At 47.0% G+C, this 21,827-nt stretch overlaps 1 protein-coding gene across 1 annotated transcript in view; it reads right to left on the minus strand.

Annotated features, from left to right (window-relative positions):
- Nucleotides 1–188: 188 nt before the first annotated feature.
- Nucleotides 189–21,827, minus strand: part of tbc1d9 (TBC1 domain family, member 9 (with GRAM domain)) — a 36,512-nt gene continuing 14,873 nt past the window's right edge. Inside the window, exons 8-21 of the mRNA XM_062523175.1 lie at nucleotides 20,644–20,817; nucleotides 18,994–19,144; nucleotides 12,510–12,724; nucleotides 11,696–11,813; nucleotides 11,112–11,397; nucleotides 10,353–10,482; nucleotides 10,142–10,240; nucleotides 9,950–10,018; nucleotides 8,928–9,168; nucleotides 8,168–8,233; nucleotides 6,130–6,222; nucleotides 5,828–5,896; nucleotides 4,070–4,173; nucleotides 189–2,633 (exon numbers count right to left, since the gene is read on the minus strand). Of these exons, the coding sequence (XP_062379159.1) occupies nucleotides 1,749–2,633; nucleotides 4,070–4,173; nucleotides 5,828–5,896; nucleotides 6,130–6,222; nucleotides 8,168–8,233; nucleotides 8,928–9,168; nucleotides 9,950–10,018; nucleotides 10,142–10,240; nucleotides 10,353–10,482; nucleotides 11,112–11,397; nucleotides 11,696–11,813; nucleotides 12,510–12,724; nucleotides 18,994–19,144; nucleotides 20,644–20,817 (2,700 nt within the window). The 3' untranslated portion in view covers nucleotides 189–1,748. The remainder of the gene's footprint in view (nucleotides 2,634–4,069; nucleotides 4,174–5,827; nucleotides 5,897–6,129; nucleotides 6,223–8,167; nucleotides 8,234–8,927; nucleotides 9,169–9,949; nucleotides 10,019–10,141; nucleotides 10,241–10,352; nucleotides 10,483–11,111; nucleotides 11,398–11,695; nucleotides 11,814–12,509; nucleotides 12,725–18,993; nucleotides 19,145–20,643; nucleotides 20,818–21,827) is intronic.

A 21,827-nucleotide genomic window follows, 5' to 3' on the forward strand; every position in this document is an offset into this window, starting at 1 on the left:
AGGCTGCTGCCATCTGGTGGTCATCCCTCACACATACCTCAACCAGACATCCACCAGTCAAATCATTCATTCCTTCTTTCGATTCATTCATTCATTCATTCATTCATTCATTCATTCATTCATTTGCCATTTCCATATTGCCCATTGCAGCATGGCTACAAAAATGATGAGCCCTCATACAGTGTATGTAACATAATTCACTCTAGAATTTAATTAGTTTGGAGTGGTCAAAACAATGGAACATTTAAAATCATTCACAGTTATAATCAAATAAAAACAGCAGCATAGAACAGCATAAAAACAGTAAAACAATGATGTTTCATATAAAAAAAAAGACCAGCTTCAGACAATGAATAAAACATGCAATGTTCCTGTAAGGATTGAAACAATGTAAAATTAAATTAAAATGTCAACCTGTAAACCTTTACTAATTCAAACCCTTCTGAGTATGTTGAATATCTTTGTTGATAATGAATAGGAGCTTGCTATCTGGGTTTAACCAACATCCTCTTAAACCCAAAACCCAAGCAGATTTCAAAACAGTACTCTCAGCCTACTCTCAGTACAAACAGTCAGGTCAGTCCTTGATGTTGTGTACATATCAACATCATCAGCATGACAAAGACGGCTAAGAAGTGTTGTCTAGAGACTTCATTATTCTCAACAGCCAATTCTACCCATTGAATGGCATGTGCTTACTACATGGATTACCTCTATACAGGAGTGTATGTTTATATGGGACTTCAGGACAGAAAGTGCAGGTGCATTGAGAGAGAGAGAGAGAGAGAGAGAGAGAATAAGACTAGGAGGACAAATGTGGGTATGCTGAGTGGTCACTATGAGGGTGAGTGAGGAAGAGAAATATAAGAATAGGAGGACATGAGTGTGTAAGAATAAGTGAAGGAGAGAGAGATAGAGAGAAAGAGTGACAGAGAGAGAGAGAGGGAGAGGGAGAGGGAGAGAGAGAGAGAGAGAGAAACAGGGGAGTGTGTGATGGTGAGGAAGTAAGGAGCCGACGGACATCGTGAGCTGGCTGGGCCACAAAGCTACGGTCCCACGTGATACCTGTACAAAGTGAACTCTCAGAAGCACATTGTGTGGCACACAGCAGCTGGCCACCTTTTCACATCTAGGATTGCAATTCTCAAAAGGACTGCCATGGTGTCCATCTTTGGCAACTCACTGCAGGCAAGATCCTGTATTCTCAGCTTTCACTATATTGCCTTGTTCAAGTCACTAAAGCAACGTTTCCTTTGGGTTCCTGACTGGTTCTCTTAAGGGGCTTCAGAGACTCAGCGCACAGGTCATAGCTCATAGCACACAGCTCATAGCTCAGTCCTTTTCTGAGCCAGGGCTTCCTCTGACTGTAACAGTATCCCAGTTCATATAAAGTAAATCCAGCACCATAGTCCAGTTGCTTTCAGAACCATAGGTCCTTCTGGAGTCCTTCTAAAATATCATCATTTTTCAGTGTGCAACAACAAAAAAATTGAAGTGATACACGATTGCAACAATGTCAAGATAAAATACACTGACGAATGAAGTGTCTTCCAGTTCCATTAGCATCTTTACACAGATGTATTACACACGTGGATAATAATGGATCTACCCATTACAGTGGAAATGTGGATGAGATGTTCTATTTAAAGACAAATGAATAAGTGAGTTGATGAGTGTTATTGTCCTTCTGTTTCTCTCATGTGGTCAGACTAGGAGGCGAGACGGAGGGGAGCCTCAGGACAGCGTCTCTATCCCGAGAGCGAGATCTCGTAATCGCTAATGGACGAGTGTGTGCTGCCGACCTTGCGGATATTCTTGGCGTTGGTGACGCGTGCCATGATGTCCACGGGCTTCTCGAAGTAGAGCACCAGCGCCTGCTCGGTCAGCACGGAGGCCAAGAACTGCTCGAAGGTGATGGCCCAGTCCTTGTCGATGCTGGCGCTGTGGGGCAGGCCGCCTCCGCTGGGGGGCCCGCTCGGAACGCGGGAGCCGGTTCCGGTTCCGGTTCCGCCGTGAGACCCCGCGCTGCCGTTGGGCCCGGCTCCGCCGTCGAGGCCGTTGCTGCGCACCAGGACCGTGTCGTCGGCGATGTCCTCGCAGTGCAGCTTCTCGTCCAGCTCGTGCGAGCCGGCGCTCAGCACGGAGTAGGAGGACATGGACGTGTCGTCCTTGGTCTCGTCGTCGGAGATGAGCATGGCCGAGGACACGCCCGCCTCCTTGGGAGACGCGTCGTCCAGTTTGATGTCCTCCATGGCCGCGGCGCAGGGCAGCGGTGGCTGTGGCCCTCCTCCTCCTCCTCCACCTCCGCAGGGCTTGGGCTGGCTCTCCTCCGTGCTGGAGCTCAGCGAGTCGCCCTGGCCCCTCCGCTGCAGACGACGACTGCTGCTCAGCTTGGTTCGGCGGGCCCCGCCAGACTTGCCTCGTGCGGCCTCCTCTTCCTCATCTTCGTCATAGTCTTCCTCCTCGTCTTCGTCGTCCTCGTCTTTGCCGGAGGGGCTGCAGAAGAGCTTGCCCACCTCGCCCATCTCCAGCAGCAGGCTGGTGACGGTGGCTGTGGCGTGGTACAGCTCCTGCTCGTTGGGGTCCTCGCTGAACAGATTGTACAGAGTCTTACACAGCTCAATGAACTGGCTCTGGGAGAGAGAGAGAGAGAGAGAGAGAGATGGAGAAAGAGTCAGCAAGTCGCAGGAAGGGACACTTATACCCCTTTTCCACCGACGCGCTTCTGGCGCTGGTTCGGAGCCAGTGCCAAGTCTGGAACCAGTTCTTTGCTTTTCCACACAAAATAACTTGGCTCTGGGCCAGGAAAACTGGTTCCAACTCAGCACCAACTTTGAGCTGGACCAGAGATAAGAACCAGTTACGTCAGGTGTTGTGAGTGGGATTTCAGCAAATCAGAAGTTTGCGTTGTCCACAGAGGCGGGAGTAACAAAAAAAATCGGAAAACAATGGCGGCAGCTCCGGGGGTTGTAACTGGAAATATTCAATGTGAAGAAAGGTTTCTTGACCACTTTTAATGGCTAATTTTGATACGGTTTATTGTTTATATGCGACACAAATGTGTCCCGGACACACAGATCATTGCAGGTTGCTGTAAGCTCCCGAACGGTAAAGTTAGCTTGTTAGCTTGTTAACCAAAACATAGCAACCTAGCATGCTGATATAACTACTGTGGTGTTTCTGGTCAGCAGCAAAAAAAGCAGCGTAGCATGGTCATAACCATAACAACGGGTGCTAATCAAGTGCTAATGTTGGCTAACATGCTTTTCTAGCGACTGCAATAAATACTTATGCAACATAGAGCACGTCCGGTTTTATTCCACAAATGGATACAGTGATACAGTTGAACTCTCTCGACATTTGAGCTTTTTGTGCTCAAAGTTAATCGTAATAAGTTTTTCCACCACATCTCCATTTCTGCTGGTTGTTTTGGGATACAAAAGCGCACGTAAACAGTGATGTAGCGACGCAGCACTACTCTGGAACTCAGTCTGTGGAAAAGCGAGCTGGTTCTTGGATAATCGGCAGGTAGCACCAGCACCGAACTGGCACTAGCACCAGCCCGGAACCAGCACCTGGTTCGTGGCGGTGGAAAAGGGGTATTAGACAACCATAAACACCACATATTTTCCCATTGGAAACGTGCATTACAAGTTAGCATGACATTCTTACAAGATCATTTCTACATTTTGCCACATTGTTCAAATCATGTCATAGTTACACTCGTCTGCCTCCACACTGGCCCTGCAGTGGCAGTGCAACAGCTTTGTGTGTTTGTGCCAATATTTGTGTGCGATGCTGCTGGCCTCCAGAGAGGGAGGCTTTTTAAATCTCAGCATGCTTGAGATCACCGTTTGTGCTTGTGTTGACATGCATGCACTAGATTTCTAGCTTAAATGAGCTTGAGCTTTTTGGCCATAGATTTATTTAAAAAAAAAAAAAAAAAAAAAGAATTTATCCTTTCGTCTAATGTCTTGGATCATACAGTAAGTCCGGGTCTACAGGGTTGCATGAGTCCAGTGTGACGGTTCTGCAGCATGAGTCCAGTGTGACGGTTCTGCAGCGGTACCTGGTTCAGTCTGGGCAAGGCCTTCATGTTCTCTCGCTTCGTCTTGGCCTCCTGGTTCCACAGGCGCAGGTAGTTCCTGTAGTCTGGAGTGTGCATTTTCTTCACTGCAGCACAGAAGACAAAGAGAAATAGACTTTTTTATTCATGAACTTAAACAAAAACAATGAGTTTGACAATAACAATAATTGTTGGGAGTTTCTTAATGTCAATAATAAAGCCAAATGATCTGGTTCATGATCAAGGTCACCATGCCAACACTCTTCCTGATGACTTTTTTATGGGGCTTTGGAACACAAATTGGAGAGACTGACGGACAAAGATGTGGTAGAACAGGAAAAAATAATGGAGCGAGTAAAAAATAGAGCTATATTTTACTCCGTACGGCCCTGAGGCAACGAAACAGCTCTCACGCCAAGCAGAGTACCGCCGAATTTCATCTGCCTCAGGGCAACTAAAGCTCTGACTAGAGAGTCTGCCAATCAGCCCATTTCTATCGTGTCTTATGTTTTGAGTGGAGTTTGTGAATTCTGCAACAGATTCACTCTGAGGCAGGCGAGGCATCCCCAGACAGCACAACTCTCTCCACAAGCTGCAGCATCCCAAACGATATTCATGAGCAGAGAGTTGCTGCGTTGCTCCTCATTTAGAAGAGCTCGCTCCAGTTCAGGTAAGACACACTATATTTGTCCCCGGTGGCCAGTGAAAAATGGGAAGGACTAGCCAAAGACTAATTAAATTAAATGACCGTTGTTTTCCAATGCAGGGCTGTATCAGTGCATGTATTGCTGAATAAACATCAAGGGTCAGCAAGTACTCTACACCCAGTTCAGTTCCTTCCAACTTTACATCTGTGATGTCCTGTAATGTCTGGTTCTACTCAACCAATAGCATCAACCAGTCTACCCACTGATGTTCACATGAACACATGAACAAACATGTCATTCTGTGGTCACTGAACGCTTTGTTTCCCCAATTTGGTCTCGTGCTCAACTGAAAAAGAGTAGCAGTTCGGAACCAGGCCAAACACCAGAATCTCATTTAGAGGAAGTGGCCGCTCCGTTGCCTCGGAGCCCTGAGGACCCACAGCGGTGGTGTCTCCATCTCCTCTGCTGGCCCAGCCTGGCCGAGAACGTAAGCTGAGCAAATGTTCTCTTTAACAGCCCCGCCAAATATATTCATAAAGCGAATATGGAAACATATCACTTGTTTAGAAAAAAAGAAAGAGAGTTCATTCCAAATAAATTATTGTCAAGATGTTTCAGAGATGAAGTCTTGTTCTAGTGCCTTTGTAGCACAAGTTGAAAGAGCATATTGATTTTCATCTTCAATAAATGTTACATTTTGGATGGGAGAAATTCCCTTATGGCTTGGTGCAGTTCTGAAAAAATTCTAAGCCTCTTTATTGGTGCCTTAGAAGTTTCTATTCATTCTTAATTCGCTTTTCATGTGGAGGCTCTTGAGGTGTATTCAGAGTTGGAGTGCAAAAAGTGAAAATGTAGGGCAGTCAATAGAGTTCTCAACAGCCCGTCAATTAGGCAAGCAGAGAGGTATGCATCCCCGACATGAAACAGTCAGCAATGATCAGGATGGTACATTTGTTCTCGGTCACTGCATATGTGGGCTATGGTGAGTGAAAGACCATGCACTGTATGGAGGGCTTGTGTTTACCCACAAACACATTTTCCTACAAATAGCAAGGATTTCATGTGGTTCCAGGTGTACTGTAACTTCTAGCTTTGCGTGTGCAGTTGTGCCTACCTTTCTCAGTTTTGAAAGTCACCCTCACAAATCCGTCATCCTTTTCACTCTTGCATTTGGAGTCAAGGCCTAAGGGTGAAAGGGCAAAGGGCAAAGGGTCACATGTCAGAAAGTGTTGTGTGCTCAGTCAACACTGTGTCTGGGGTGTGTGTGCTGGAGACGACAGCTTGTCAGGCCAGACGGCCCGGAGCTCAGAGTAGACTAGAGAGGAGTTGCAGCGCGCTGACGTCTGCCCGCTGCTGAACAAACACTTCCACCCTCCGCCCCGGCCCATCCATCCCTCTGTTGCTATGGCAACTCACCATGTGATGTCTCTGGGGTGATGTCCTCGAAGAAGTACTGTGTGGCTTCAAACGCTGAATCAGCCTCCTCCTGCTCATGTGTCAACACAATCTCTGAGGATATATATAGAGAAGGACAGAGAGAGAGAGAGAGAGAGAGAGAGAGAGAGAGAGAGAGAGAGAGAGAGAGAGAGAGAGAGAGAGAGAGAAAGAAAGGGGGGATAAGTTTCGAGACAGAATAACTTTACACACACACTGTACAAAGGTGTGTTACAGTCTACTCTAAAGTATAAATATTCCATTTATTGGCACAAAAAGATGAACCAAAATCACTTGATAATTCCATAAATAAAACCATCATCACTCAACCCAACATTTGCACTTCCAATTCCCATTAAAATAAGAGGCTCCTGGGTCTTTCCTAGTGATGTATTTTACACCACTACTGTACCTTACCTTAAACTAAGAGTAAACATTAAGCCATACACATTCAAACGCAGGAAGAATATAATTCAGGGCACAATTGGCTACGACAGATCACAATGTAGATCAGATCATAGTGCATCATCACGGAGGCAACAATAGTTCATTCTCCAGCTAGCCATATTTGTTGGGGAATATTCCGCTTTATTGGGCAGGATTATATCCACATTCATTCCACACCTGCAGCGTAAGACTGACATACAGTACTTGCATACAGTAGTACACAATGACAAATACTATACTTTTTTAGTAAATCTACTCAAGTCAATACCATCACAAGGCCCATCTGTGATTCTGTCACTGGCCTAAGAATGAATTAGAATTCACCTAAGAGGGCACCTAAAGCGCATGTAACATGGTGGGACCGGACGGTAGTTGCTGTGCATGTTACATGCTAAATCCACTGAAGGCCAAATGTAAAGGGCCGTTCACACCAAGAACGATAACGATAACTATTACGATAACGATAAAAGCGTCCACACTGGCCAACGATAAGAAAAGTCTCTCCTCATGTTAATGAATGTGATGGCTAGAATATTATTGGTTCTGATTGGCTGTTAGCTTTTTATCGTTCTCAAAATCGCTCTGATAGTGATCAACAACGATATCGTTCTTCATATCGTTATAGTTTATGTGTGAACGTTGTCATTCATATAAACGAGAGCGATATGTGTTTATAGTTATCGTTATCGTTATTGTTATCGTTCTTGGTGTGAACAACAAGCCTTAACTGGTAAGATATTTGCATGATTTGGGAATGGGAATGATGGGAAGGATGGAAATTATGGGAATGATGTAAGAATGATGTGGGAATGATGAGAATGATGTGGGAATAATGTGGGAATGTAAGCACTTCTATACATGTGCGTTAAGCCTGAATCTGGAGTGGGGATGTGTGCATGTGTGACATCACACTGATATTAGCATAATTTGCATGTCTAAATGAGCCATCTTCATTATCACCCTCCAGTGGCTTTAACAGGCCAAAGTGGCAACAAAGACATGATGGGTGTAAATGAGCCCATGGAGACAGACATATGGAGGCATATAAAGAGTGAAAGAGAAAGAGAAAGAAAGAAAGAGAGAGAGAGAAAGGGAGGGAGAGAGAGAAAGGGAGGGAGAGAGAGAGAGGGAGGGAGAGAGAGAAAGAGAGAGAGAGAGAGAGCGCAGTTTCAAGGTGTATCACTTGGGGCAAAATGTTCTGAATGCCAGGCGTGTGTGTGGTGTGCAGTGTGTAGAGAAGAGAGAAGTGAAGCTGCTGACGTGAGCGGTGTGGAGCGCTAGTGGGAGACGAGACGAGCGCCTGCTCCACTTACCCACCCGAGCGAGCGCGGAGCACAGAGAGAGGAGCGTCTGCCTCTTCCCTTTCTCATTTCTGCTTGCTGTGTGTGGAGTACGCCGACTAAATAAATAAAATAACTAATCCGTCCCTTCTTTCACTTCCCCACAACAAAGTGTGAGAGAAAAGCACCGTCTCTCTGCACCCGGCCTTACTCAGCTTCTGATGCCAGAAATGCCTCCATTTCAAATTTCACTTGGCCTTCATACACACACACACACACACACACAGTCTTACCGGGCAGGACGTGCATCTTGTAGAGCAGCTTGAGTTTGTCGGTGAGGTCCCCGTGGCAGAGCACACCTGCAAGCACAGCACTCAATTAGTCTCAGGAGTCCACTCCGCTTTACAGCGCCGTAAAAAAACAGCATCAGTCAGGTGTCTTTACAGCAAGGTTGGCGCCATAAAGCGGACTTAGATCCCACGCTGCACATAGCCTGCTGGGCCACTCAGTCACTGCTTTATGGCTCCCCTCCACACAGGCAGGCACACACACACACACACACACACAGGGGCTTCATTAACCAGCACAAGTAGAGGTGTGACAGTTAGTCATCTATCCTCACACTTCAGCTGTGACAAAGACACACTCATGGACCAATAAAACTAGCACAGAGTATGCTTGCTGACACAAATGCACACACACACACACACACACACACACACACACACAGGCACAGGGGCTCCATTAACCAGCACAAGTAGAGGTGTGACAGTTGGTCATCTATCCTCACAAACACACACTCATGGACCAATAAAACTAGCACAGAGTGCACACACACACATTTCTTTTTTATCCAAAGTGACTTGAGAAATGAGGACCAACTTTCAAGCAACATCATGAACAGAGGCCCCACATGTGTGCATCCGTTACCTTACTGTTACAATGAATGGCTGCCTTTGTGTGTGCGTGCGTGTGTGTGTGTGTGTGTGTGTGTGTGTGAGTGAGTGAGTGAGTGAGTGTGTCGGGTGAAGTGAGGTGCGCGGGAGCACTCACTCAGGCCGGAGATGAACTCTCGGAAGTTGATGAGCGCGTCGGCGTTGTGGTCCAGGAAGCGGAAGAAGCGCAGGGCCAGCGTGTCTGCGTGGGCGGCACAGGCCCAGGGGAAGAGCAGCGCGAACAGCCCCTTGAACTGCTCCAGGTCCATGCGGTACTGCTCCAGGTACGGCAGGCTGGGGTCGTGGCGCGCCGTGGGGTTGCTGGTGCCGCCCCAGTAGCAGCTGGTCAGGTGCTCCGTCTGGGGGGAGGAGAGAGAGGAGGGGGTGGGGAGAAGAGAGAGAGGAGGGTGGGGGGGGAGAGACATTTGAGACGTGGAACGTGGAAAACCTGGCTGGCTGTGCTCGGTGTAGGAGATGACCTCTTCATCTGGATCAGCACAGATGGCGGCTGCCATGATTTGACTGTGTGTGTGTGTGTGTGTGTGTGTGTGTGTGTGTGTGTGTGTGTGTGTGTGAGTGAGTGAGTGAGTGAGTGTGTGTGTGTGTGTGTGTGAGTGTGAAATCAGCCTGATGTGGGCCTGGGGCGGGACACTGCTCTCTGTCGCTCACATCATAGGCCGACCACGCGCCAGCTAATGGCCAATTATAACGCGGTTGCCTTGGAGATGAGATGGAGGGAAAGTTGGCGGCCTGTGGGCATTTGCTTGATGAAAGCTTAGACTGTGTGCTTTGATAAGCAATGGCTACATGCATAGAGAAACAACTGCACACCACAACTGATCAGCAAACAAGACGTCTTCAACAGAGACGTGCTTTGATAACTAGGGCAATACAACACTGTCTTTGACTTAACATCGCTCAGTATTTGTATGGCAGAGAATAAGAGAGAAACAGTGTGTGTGTGTGAGCGAGACATAAGGCAAGCAGCAGGTTTCCTATTGTTCTCTATGGTTCAGCAACGGACCGGTGACAACGCTGGTGTAACGCTAGTGTTGAACAAACCAGGCGTTGAACTTGGTTCAACTTTCAAGCGCAACGCTCGGCTCGTCAATGTTGTACAGTGGGGACATTCTGACGTACCTTGAAGAGCATATAGAGTTCCTCCAGCTCATCGATGCTGAAGGCCGTCTCCGTCACGATGGTCCTCACCTGGGCAGGGGTGGATGGACAACACACACACTCAGCATCTCCTGCAACCAGAGCTTAGACTACACAGAGTAAATACAATGACATCCTACATAATCTGTGATGGAGTGAGGAGCATGACTTTACCACGTTGCGTTTGGTCGTATCCTCGATGGTCTGGATGACCCGTAACCTCTGCTTGAACCGCATCTGCTCAATCACGTCTGCTCGGATGGAGCCAAATTTCTGCAGAGGATCAAAGAAACCATTTTACAGTGATATACAGACACACACACACACACGCATATTTCCCACGCACACACACAAAAGATCCAGACATAGACACCAGCACACTTACATCGTAGGAGCTGCGGACCAGTTTGAAGATGTCCACCTCTGGGTGGGGCTCTCCATCGTCTGTGAGCAGGGAGTGCAGGTGGGGAATGGGCGGCAAAGTGCTGTCCTTATTGGTCACACTGTCCAGATACCTGACACACACACACACACACACACATCAATACTGACACATCAGCACACAAGGCCTGAATTACACTAATCTCGCTCTCATCCTAGCATCATATCTCCACTGAGTACCAAGCTGTTGTGCCCCAGCAGCTGTATGGAGCAGACCTGTGCCACATCACAGTGGGATCCATCCCACAATCCCCTGCTCTCTCCCCTGGAAATCCAGAGTTCTCATGAGAACACAATTTGAATTGTATCTGCAAGATACTCTGGCAACGAGCAATGATACAAATTACGTTTACCCCAACCATCGGGGATAACCAATCAAATCGGTGTATCTGATAAAGGGGAGCTAAACAGATGACGACAACGCTGCATTGCTCAAAGTCTGTAAACATTGGTCGTAGTAGTGTTATCCAATTGCATCGAAGTCAGGAATCAGTCAGAGTAAACATTGGTCTTACTGTTATCCAATTTCATACAGTGAGATTTTCAAATGCACGCTTGGTGCCTCCCCTCCAGTTGGGCCATTACATTATTCGTGACCAGACTCTTAATCTGAAAGATTCCAGGGTCTGGATTTACCAGGCTACCTGCTCTCTACAATGGCCCACAATCCCCCCACGCTCGGACCCTTCCCATGAGCCCCCACCTGCCCAGCACGGTCATGGCCTCGCCGTCGTCCTTGCAGCCCAGCAGCTTGTGGATGTTGGCGTCCAGCACGGACAGCGCCAGCTGGAAGATGACCTTGATGCCCTCGTAGAAGAAGCAGTCCACCACGACCACGGCGCTCTCGAAGGGCATGACGCTGAGGAAGAGCGTGAGGAACCAGGAGAGCGAGATGGTGGAGATCACGCCCAGGTCCTGCATGCAGTCGTACAGCTGGGGCACGTACTCCCGCGCCAGTTCCTCAAACACACCCTGGTCCACCAGAGCGCCTGGGGAGACAGAGAGGGGGGAGGTCAGTCATGCGCATATTCATATTCTCACACACACACACACACACACACACACACACACACACACACACACACACACACACACACACACACACACACACACACACACACACACACACACACACACACACACACACACACACACACACACACAAACTCTTTACAAAAGTAGCTTGAATATTGGTGAGGAGAGAGACACAAAACCACAAATATACTACAGCTGTCCTTGCGTGTGTGTGAAATGACCACTCTTGCACCTCTAGCATCTCTCTCTTACCCACGACTCTGGTGTTGTAGTAGTCGGGCAGCATCCTCTCACACAGGGCCACCAGCAGCCAGAAGGCCTCTTCCTCTTTAGCGTACAGCAGCAGCACCGACGTCACGATGTTCATGGCCTGACAATGACACAGCACCGGAGATGACACACCAGAGATGACACTCTGAGTCTGTACGTGGTGTGTGTGTGTGTGTGTGTGTGTGTGTGTGTGTGTGACAGGGGAGCTACACCAGGCACTTAACTGAAGCACTCCGTTCGCGACGCATAAAATCCATTTTAGAAGACTGGTCTATTTTTTTCGAATGTACGCCCCACTGTCGCGTCTAGTGTAGCTAGCTTCCATTGATTACAGTGATTATTGACTGCTGCAGCATACACATCGCAAAGGGAACGCTTCAGTTACATGCCTGGTAGAGCTGCCCTGTGAGAGTGCTTGTGTGATGTCCAAAATGTTCGATGACTATGCAGGTATCTGCACACTGTGTCTATGGCCAGAACATTTCTGAGAAACAGCTGTGTGTAGCAGTTCTCAGATGATATTACTTAGTTGACAGCTTCCACCGCAGTGCTCACCAAGGATGCTGAATCATTTCCCTGCGCATCAGAGCTGTGAGTCTTTGTGTGTTTGTAGTGTAAGTACTGTATGCATCCATTCAGTGTAAACACACTAAAATGCATATGCTATACATATACAGTATAGTGTAGCCCTGCATCTTTGTGTAGAAAAGGATAAATCTGAGCAGATATTTGGGTATATGTGTGAGTATATGTAGTACAAATGTGTGTCAGTGTGTGTGTGTGTGTGTGTGTGTACCTGGCAGTAGCCAATGTTGGGGTTGCGGAAGGCGTAGGCGGTGAGCACCCGTCGCAGCGCGGCGATGCCCATCTCGTTCTGGAAGGCGGGGTGCTCGGGCAGCGAGCGGTGCAGGTCCCTCTCGATCTCCTCCGTGGCCAGGTTGTACTTGCCCATGGACTTCTCCACCAGGTCCTCGTAGTAGCCCGGGTGCGTGGCCATCTCGTTGATGGCCCCTGGTCAGACACAGACACAGACACAGACACAGACACGGCAGTCAGGATGGATCTTTTTATTAAAAAGAACCATCTTTATCCTGCTACTGACCCTCTGGTGGCTCTCCAGTCAAACTATATGACAGAGTGTGTGATAGTCTGTAGATGCTAAAAGGCTTTTCTTCCCCCCCCCTCCATTCACATTACATATGGAGAAGACCAGAAGGGTATTCTAAGTACACGGTTTAGTGACAAACTAAAACTTCCTTAAAGATAACTCCGAGAAAGTAGAAAACCTCCTAATAGCAGAGTTGTATGGCTTCATTCTACCAACAAAACAATGCCAGAGTAAGCTTTACCACTTACTCTTAACTCTACCCAGGTTTGTCACTAAACATAGAGTAATTGCCAGTATATAAGCCACATTGTGTATAAGCCGCAGGACAGTGTTTTATGCAAGTTAAAAGAAACAAAACCATATTAACACCATATTAACAGCAAAATCAATGTATAAGCCGCGGCTAATAGTCGGGAAATTACGGTATTTAGAACACCCTCCTGATGAGGTCATTCTGTTTACTCTTCTGAGATGGGAGGCTACATCAGGCCAGACAGTAGGACTGGCACATCTCTTGTTGTACTCAAGAATGAGTGGACAGCCTTTTGGTTGGATGTAGATGTTTGAATGGATTGAAACCTCCCTCCTTTCAATCTGATCTATCCACGCTCAGATCCACACAGCTGGGCTAGTGTGATGACGCGTCGCTACCACATTGTATGACTCACTGCCACCCAGATCCAGAAATACATTCAGGCCTCACAGCACCCCACTGACTCTCCACAGCTCTGCCAGAGATGAACCACACACACACACCCCGGTAGCAAAGCTGAGCTCCTCTGCTCTCCAAGAGGCAGAGAAGGAGGCTGACTGAGAGAAAACAAAAACCTAAAGGATCGTTTGCAAAGGCCGAGAGTTCCTGTGAGTTCCTAAGAGATCCCTTGCCATGGGATCCCGCGGATTTGTGTGATGTGCGCTCGTACTCATAAGAGGCTCCAGAGAGCCCTGGCCTTGAGCAGCGGTCCTCAGTGCGGCTCATCTACCACATCCGCTCATCGCTCCATCCTCCCATTTCACATCACTCCCTACTGCACACGCCGCTTTCGGATTACAGCAGAGGAGATCAGAGAAAAGCTATCAAATAAACACAGGCCAAAAATAGCCCGTCAGCCCTGAGAGAATATCAGCGTCGTGGATAATTACTACGACGCCCACCTCTGAACAGTGCACTCACACACACACAGAGACACACACTCGCGGCTGGTTCTTGGCTGCAGGCTGCCCCCGGGTGCCCATATGCCTGCTCTGTGGAGCGGTCGCGCATGGCGGCACATTTCCATTACCCCGACACACTACTGTCCTGCCTGAGCCCCTCAGAACTCGACTTAGAGCCGGAGACAGAGCCGGAGACAGGGGAGGTTTCTGTGTGACATTGCAGCCCGAGAGAGAGAGAGTCTGTCATGCGGTTGTATAATTCAATGTTATTTTTATGGTCTGCTGTTTTCTACATTTCTATACTGTATTTGCTTTGGCAACATCATTTCTCTTTGAACGAAAATAAAGCTTACTGAATTGAATTGAATTGAATTAAAGTGAATTGAAAGAGAAAGAGAGAGAGAGAGAAAGACAGAGAGAGGGAGAGAGAGAGAGACTCCTGAGACTTCAGTAGAGACGAGCACTGGCTGTGGCTTGGTGACTGGAACCAAGTGTCACAGCTGCACACAAAGGTGTGAAGCAGCTGCAGTGTGTGTATGTGTGTGTGTGTGTGTGTGTGCGTTGTTTTTTGTTTGTAGGTGTTGCTGTGAAAGTAACGTGTGGCTTTCTTAAAGGGTGATGAGGAGCAGGTTGAAGAGTATTGCTGGCTTTGAAATTATGAAGTATTTGCATGTTTGCATGAATTAGGAATATGCTGCTGCAATCGCTCAAATGTGCATGTATGTGCACATGCATCTCTGTGTGAGAATATGACAAAGGAAGGCGGGGCTTCGTTAAGTTGATGCAGGTAAATGTGCATAACTGAGAGCATACATGTTTGTCCTCTGCTTGCTTCAATAACGGTTTACTCAAACTAAAATCAAAGAGAAGGAGAAAACAGCATCTCTACCCAATACAGTCTACTAGAACATCTCTACCCAGTACAGTCTAGTAGAACATCTCTACCCAATACAGTCTAATAGAACATCTCTACCCAGTACAGTCTAATACAACATCTCTACCCAATACAGTCTACTAGAACACCTCTACCCAATACAGTCTACTAGAACATCTCTACCCAGTAGAGTCTAGTAGAACATCTCTACCCAATACAGTCAAATAGAACATCTCTACCCTGTACAGTCTACTAGAACATCTCTACCCAGTACAGTCTAATAGAACATCTCTACCCAGTACAGTCTACTACTAGAACACCTCTACCCAGTAGTCTAGTAGAACACCTCTACAGTCTACTAGAACATCTCTACCCAGTACAGTCTACTAGAACATCTCTACCAGTACAGTCTAATAGAACACCTCTACCCAGTACAGTCTAGTAGAACATCTCTACCCAGTACAGTCTAATAGAACACCTCTACCCAGTACAGTCTAGTAGAACATCTCTACCCAGTACAGTCTAGTAGAACATCTCTACCCAGTACAGTCTAGTAGAACATCTCTACCCAGTACAGTCTAGTAGAACATCTCTACCCAGTACAGTCTAGTAGAACATCTCTACCCAGTACAGTCTAGTAGAACATCTCTACCCAGTACAGTCTAGTAGAACACCTCTACCCAATACAGTCTAGTAGAACATCTCTACCCAGTACAGTCTATCTGGAAAATAAGTCCAGACAGGGGGTACAGGATAGGGCATCAGATATACAGTATCAGACCTCCTAACATTGGGAAAGAGCATTATTCAACATTATGAAGAGTTGTGTAATAAAGTCTAAAAGAACATCTCTACCCAATAGAGTCTAATCGAGCACCTCTACCCAACACATAAGGGATAATGTATAGAACGTTGGACATTATCGGGAAAATAAGTCCCGATGGGGAACAGGATAGGGCATCAGACATGTCAGACCCCTGAGCGTTGGGAAGGCCCATTAAAGTGAATGGAGCATTCTGAAACATTATGAAGAGCCGTGTAAAAGTCTAATAGAACACCTCAACCCATTACAGTCTAGTAGATAGAATCACACGTTCTTTTCGACTGTAATGGGACGAGGTGCATGTGGTGCATGAGAGTGCTTACTCAAGGAGCACCTCTGAGCAGAACAGGAAGCTCAGCTAAGCAAGGATGACTTACACACATGGGTGCAGTGGTGACACAGTGCACAGAAGGAAGTGGAGGTCATGCTCCTGGGCACCACGAATGATGTGAAGGCACCAACAACAGATCACCTTTGCTGTCACACAATCTGCAGCACTGACTGACTGTGCAAGAGCTTGTAGCTAAACCCTGGTGTAATTCCCTCTGAGGAGGAGGAGTTAAGGGCCGTTCATACCAAGAATGATAACTATAACCATAACTATAACTGTAACGATAAAAGCATCCACATTGACCAACGATAAGCAAAGTTTCTCCTTATGCTAATGTTCTAATGTTTTAAAGTTCTAAACATCACTCTGAAAGTGATCCCCTGCCTATGATATCATTCTTCATGTTGCTATTGTTATAGTTTATGTGTGAACAATAGTTAATGAGAATATTTGTTGATGGTTATCGTTATAGTTATCATTCTTGGACTGAATGGCCCTTATCATAAAAAAAAAATGGCGTCCCTCTTAAGGACAACTCATCTAGGGTCAGCATGCAGCAGCATTCCGACCTCGTAGGACTCCGAGTGCCCACGGTTATATTCCGACCCAATGGTCTCCCACTCGCTTCCTGTCCCTACCTCAACTCGTTTCCTGTCAACTTCCCTATCTACATAAAAAATAACATCTCATTTGTTCCTTCATTTGTCCTACCATCTCAACTCTCCTTGCTCATGGCCCAGGGCCTAAACTCTAATGTGTAGGACACAGTGATCTGACCGTGTGGTGGAGGAAGATTAACACTTCAGAGCGTCAGGACAAAAGACTTGAAAATGACAGCACAGTGAAGTAGCCTAACTGTGCTACTTTGACTAAAACCTGACAGAAAGTAGGTTATGAGGCCGGTGGTATGAGTAGCATCTAAAACATGCTGCTGTGTGTGTGTATGTGTGTACTGTATGTGAGTGTGCAGAGAGAAAGTGTGTGGTTTCCATGTTGTCCACATGACTTGTAACTAGATTGTGAGAACTGGATGTGCAATTACTGTTTTAACTACAATGACAGATTAACTGGCTGGTGTTCTGCTTTCTATTTGCCTCTAAACTACCATGTGCTTAGGTCTGTGTGTGTGTCTGTGTGTGTGTTTATGGGTGATAGTGTGTGTGCTCAGCACTGCATCAGAGTATTATGCAGTCCTTATCACACAGAGCCAGGCCAATTGTTCGTCACAGAGCAAAATGAACTCATCTCTTCATCCTAAGCTTCTTAGTATTCACACAGTAAAGGCATGCATGGATTCAGGTTGAAAAGAGTTGGACCCACTTTATCTAAAAATGAGTATTATATTAGGCTAGTCCAAATGAAATAATTCTCTCATGAAAAGACACTTCAGTGATGAAATGTCACTGCTAACATACAGTGGAGCTTTTTGAATTGCACGACTGGAGCCTGCCTTGACTCTAAAAGCCTGACTTTCCTCTGGGATTGAACACAAGTGAGATACTTCCTCTTGATTACAGCTGGCATCTCCTAAGACTAATGCATTTACACTGTTGTGAGTAGACTGGTTCAACAGTATGCTAGTGGTAAATGTTTGGAACTACTGACCATTCCCTGCTAAATAAATGTATTAGCACGCTGTAACCTTGTTCTCTGCTACCGAGTATCTGCTTTTATCCCAAGCTGATGCATATTTAATAAGGTTTCTATTTGTGTGGCAACCTTCAAATGCACACACACTGCCAAAGTCACATCCCTGTGAATCATAACCCACTCTCTGTATTACTCACAAAAATTCTGATCCAATGCAATATGGAAAATACTCACCACGATGACCCGCCACACCCCAGTCACACAGCCTCACTGGCCCCCAGAGACCACATCCTCAACTCTGATTGTGTAGTGGGCGGCAGCAGGCAGTTGGACACTCACCACAAAATTCATTTTCACCGACCAACAGTTCATTTACAATTCTTCAACACGTAACTGAAGGTCATTCGGCGATCACATTGGTTCTCAAACTTTTTCTCTCATTCCCCCCTTGGTGGGGAATTTTCGCATTGTGGTTCAACGTTTCATTTCCTGTCCCGCTTCGCTGGATCAGATATTATTTTAATTCATATGTTGGTCTGATTATGACTTTATGACTATCTCGCTTCGCTGGATCAGATATTATTTTAATTCGTATGTTGGTCTGATTATGACTTTATGACTATGTTTGTGTGTGGCTAATTTGTTTTGAATATGATCATCTAGGTCAAAATAGAAAGGCATTACTAAGGCTATGCACAAAAAAACAAATGTGTTCTTGTTGGTCACGCCCCACCTGTCATGTCTCTTAGTGAGGCCCGCCCCACACTTTGAGAACCACGGGGCTATCACCTCAAACAGCTCTTGTACTTTAACATTGCATCAACACTTTCCCTTTCCACCAAAATGAGTGTGGGTACACAGAGACATGAATGATGAGCGTGATTTAGTCTCGAAAAACAATGCTAGCTGCACCTGCAGCACATGCTCTGAGGTAGACCCCAACCTCAGGTTAAAACCTCAACTCCGGCTTGGAAAAGTAGGTCATTCTGTTTGCATGTTTGTGAGCGTAAGAGAGTGCAGTCTTTTTGTAAGTGGGTCTGTATGAATGTGAGTGCACAAAAACACATGCGAGTGAGTGAGTGCAAAAGCACACTAAGGTCAAGTACTGTGCTCATATTTGCATAATGTAGGGCAAACATTGGGGATTAGTACACAGTTGTGTGGCTACAGTATATGAGCATCTAAGTGCAAGCGTACAAGTTGTTGAGTATGAGATTACTCTGTGACTGTGAGAGTCACTTTCCTCATCTGTGTCTGCATGTTTAGGACCGTGTGGGACACAGGAATCTCAGCACACAGGAAAGTCTTGAGGTGTGAAGCGTGCAGATGGAATTGAAGTGAGCCGGTGCGTGTCCATGAGAGCTTTAGTGAGTGCAATTAAAGTGGAGGAGCCGCTCACCTGAGAAGAGCAGCCACATCTCTCCCCTCATGTTCTCGGGGATGCCTTTGAGCACCAGGTCCTTGGTCTTCTCCGTGCGGTACATGCACACGCCCTGCCCGTACTCCTGGAAGTGGTTCTTCCACGCCTGCTCCTTCAGGAACTCCTTGGCCTACAACACAGCACAGGCGTCGAGGGACACAGGTCAAAGGTCACAGCAGCCTTTTTACACAACCCCAGTTACAGGCCTGAGCTCTGGAGAGATACATTACTATAAAGGCCGGCGCCCATCGGACACGTACGCGACGAGACAAGAAAAAAATTAGAACTCCATTGTTTTTAACAGAGCAAAGCCAACTAGAAAGGTCTGCTGCGCGGCAGTCCAGCAGGGTCAGAAAACTGTTCGAAAATCCTGCGGGTCAAGCCCACACCGCTGACCGCTGTGTCTGGTGGGTGCCGGCCTAAGACACTAAAGAACTAAACGTTGAGCTTCCTGTAAACTGAACCCCATCTTCTTACTGACATTTCTCTCTGTAGCTGTAGCCTCATAGAGAGCAATGTCCTCATCTTCGTCCTCCTCCTCTTCCTCCTCCTAGCCCTCTTGCCCTGCAGCCTCCACCTCTCCACCTCTCGGCTGCCTTACTGCCTTACTGCACTCATGAGGTGGTGCTTGGGCCAATTAGAGCCGGTCGTCCACACGTGACACTCCCCCACGACTGCACTGCTGCTGCAAAGTCATTAGAGAGCCGCAGCTGGGCTGTGATGAACGGAGCTGAGCTGAGCAGAGCTAGAGCTGTGCTGTGCTGTGCTTTAATAATGTAAAGCAGGCCTAAGGGACGATACACTGTTAAAGGCCTCTCCTCCATTTCCTCTTTCCCCTGCGTGTTTATCGCTAACGAGGTCTTACAAGTGTGGATAGCACAAAAGTGTATCAAAGAGTGAGGATGACAAAATATAGTGTGCGAAATTGGGAGGTACAGTACTGTACGCCTCTTTCCTAATTGTGAGGAAATTCGCAGCTTGTGGATAGGAACAGATGAGCTGGTCTTTCCAACAATGACTCCACTCTACAACATTTAGATTTATCCTGAAGGAAAGGTGACATTTCAACACACCTGTAATATGCTGCTAAGTAGGATCTGCACATAAGCCTGCAGTAAGAGATCAAACAAACATGCAGGGTACAGCGCACACACACACACACACACACACACACACACACACACAGTGAGTGCTAGAGCTGGGCTTCAGCTGACCAGGGGAGAGCTGCTTCTGTGTGCCCTCACAGCTTCAGGGTGTGCATGTATGTATGTGTGTGTGTATGTGTGTGCATGTTATTGGAGCTCCATGGGCAGCTTACACTCTTGCCAATGGGCTCCTCTGTGCTGTGTAGCTTGTGCGTGTCAATGTTTCTATCTATCTATTATGTAATGTGTTGTCTGTCATGTCCATGTTGTATGCACTGTAGAGCTGCTTCTTCTGTGTGTCTTCACAGCGAGCGAGTGAGCGAGTGAGTGAGTGACGGTGAATGCTTACATGTATGCACTGAAGAACACAGTCTCTGAAGAAGTGTTCACATACTGTAGTATATGCATGGGTGGGTTTGTGTGCTAGTGTGTGTGTGTGTGTGTGTGTGTGTGTGTGTGTGCGCGCCTGTGCTTAATGCTTTACCAGTTTGGGGTTGAACTCCTCAGGTTTGCGGTGTCTGTACATGGTCATGAGGGCCTGCGTTGCCGTGGGAACGCTGTTGTCGTTGAGGTTGAACTGGCGCTCGCCCTCCGTCTCGGAGCTCACACTGCTGCGCTGGGGACTGCAGGAGAGCAGACTGCCCTGCTGGGAGTACACCTGCGCGCACACACACACACACAGGAACAATTACACATAAACACAGATAACAAATCACACACACACACACACACACACACACACACACACACACACACACACACACACACACACACACACACACACAACAATCACAGAAACACACACACACAGGAATGTTTACACATAAACACAGATAACAATCACAAACACACACACACACACACACACACACACACACACACAACAATCACAGAAACACACACACAGGAACGTTTACACATAAACACAGATAACGATCACACACACACACACACACAATTTCTGGTCATTCAGTTCAATAATCTAAACTAAAGATTCTAGTTATTCATAAATGCCCAGTTAACTTCATCAGTCTGACGAGCCACAGCAGATGAGCCAGTGTGCAGCTTCCTCGTCATGTCATCTGATTTACTGTTACATGTCAGCGACGCTTTTATTTCATTAGCTCCCAGTACGCTAGCAGCAGGGCAGCTAAAGTGCACTAGAGTGTAGTGTATAGTACGATGTGTAAGATGATCCCAGGGAGGGTGTGCTGTGCTGTGCTGTGCTGTGCTGGAGGAGAGCCACTCTGTAGCCTCTGTGGGGAGCTGCCCTGTTGAGTCACCACTAACAGCATTAGCAGCCCAATTAGCGCTCGACTGGGAGTGGGCGGGTAATGCACCACTTAGCCTGGGTTTGGGCAGGTCCACTCAGCTGGCACACACACACGCGTGCACACACACACGCATATACACACGCATACACACGCACACGCACACACACACACTGCTGGTCTGGGGCCACATTGGCATGTTTCACGTAAAGATGAAGAATAGGATGGTTATTATAATCAGCATGAGTACAGCTGCATCCTTCATCTGATGATGAATTGACTGCCACTGGAGATACACACTCAGCCTCAAGACAGTCACCAACAGCAGGTTAGCCTTCCACTATGAACAGGAGGTTACGTTTTCTACTATAAATTCATGTCAACATGCTGTTCAAAA

The sequence above is a fragment of the Sardina pilchardus genome, chromosome 2 (genome assembly GCF_963854185.1).
Source record: "Sardina pilchardus chromosome 2, fSarPil1.1, whole genome shotgun sequence".
Taxonomy (NCBI): domain Eukaryota; kingdom Metazoa; phylum Chordata; class Actinopteri; order Clupeiformes; family Clupeidae; genus Sardina; species Sardina pilchardus.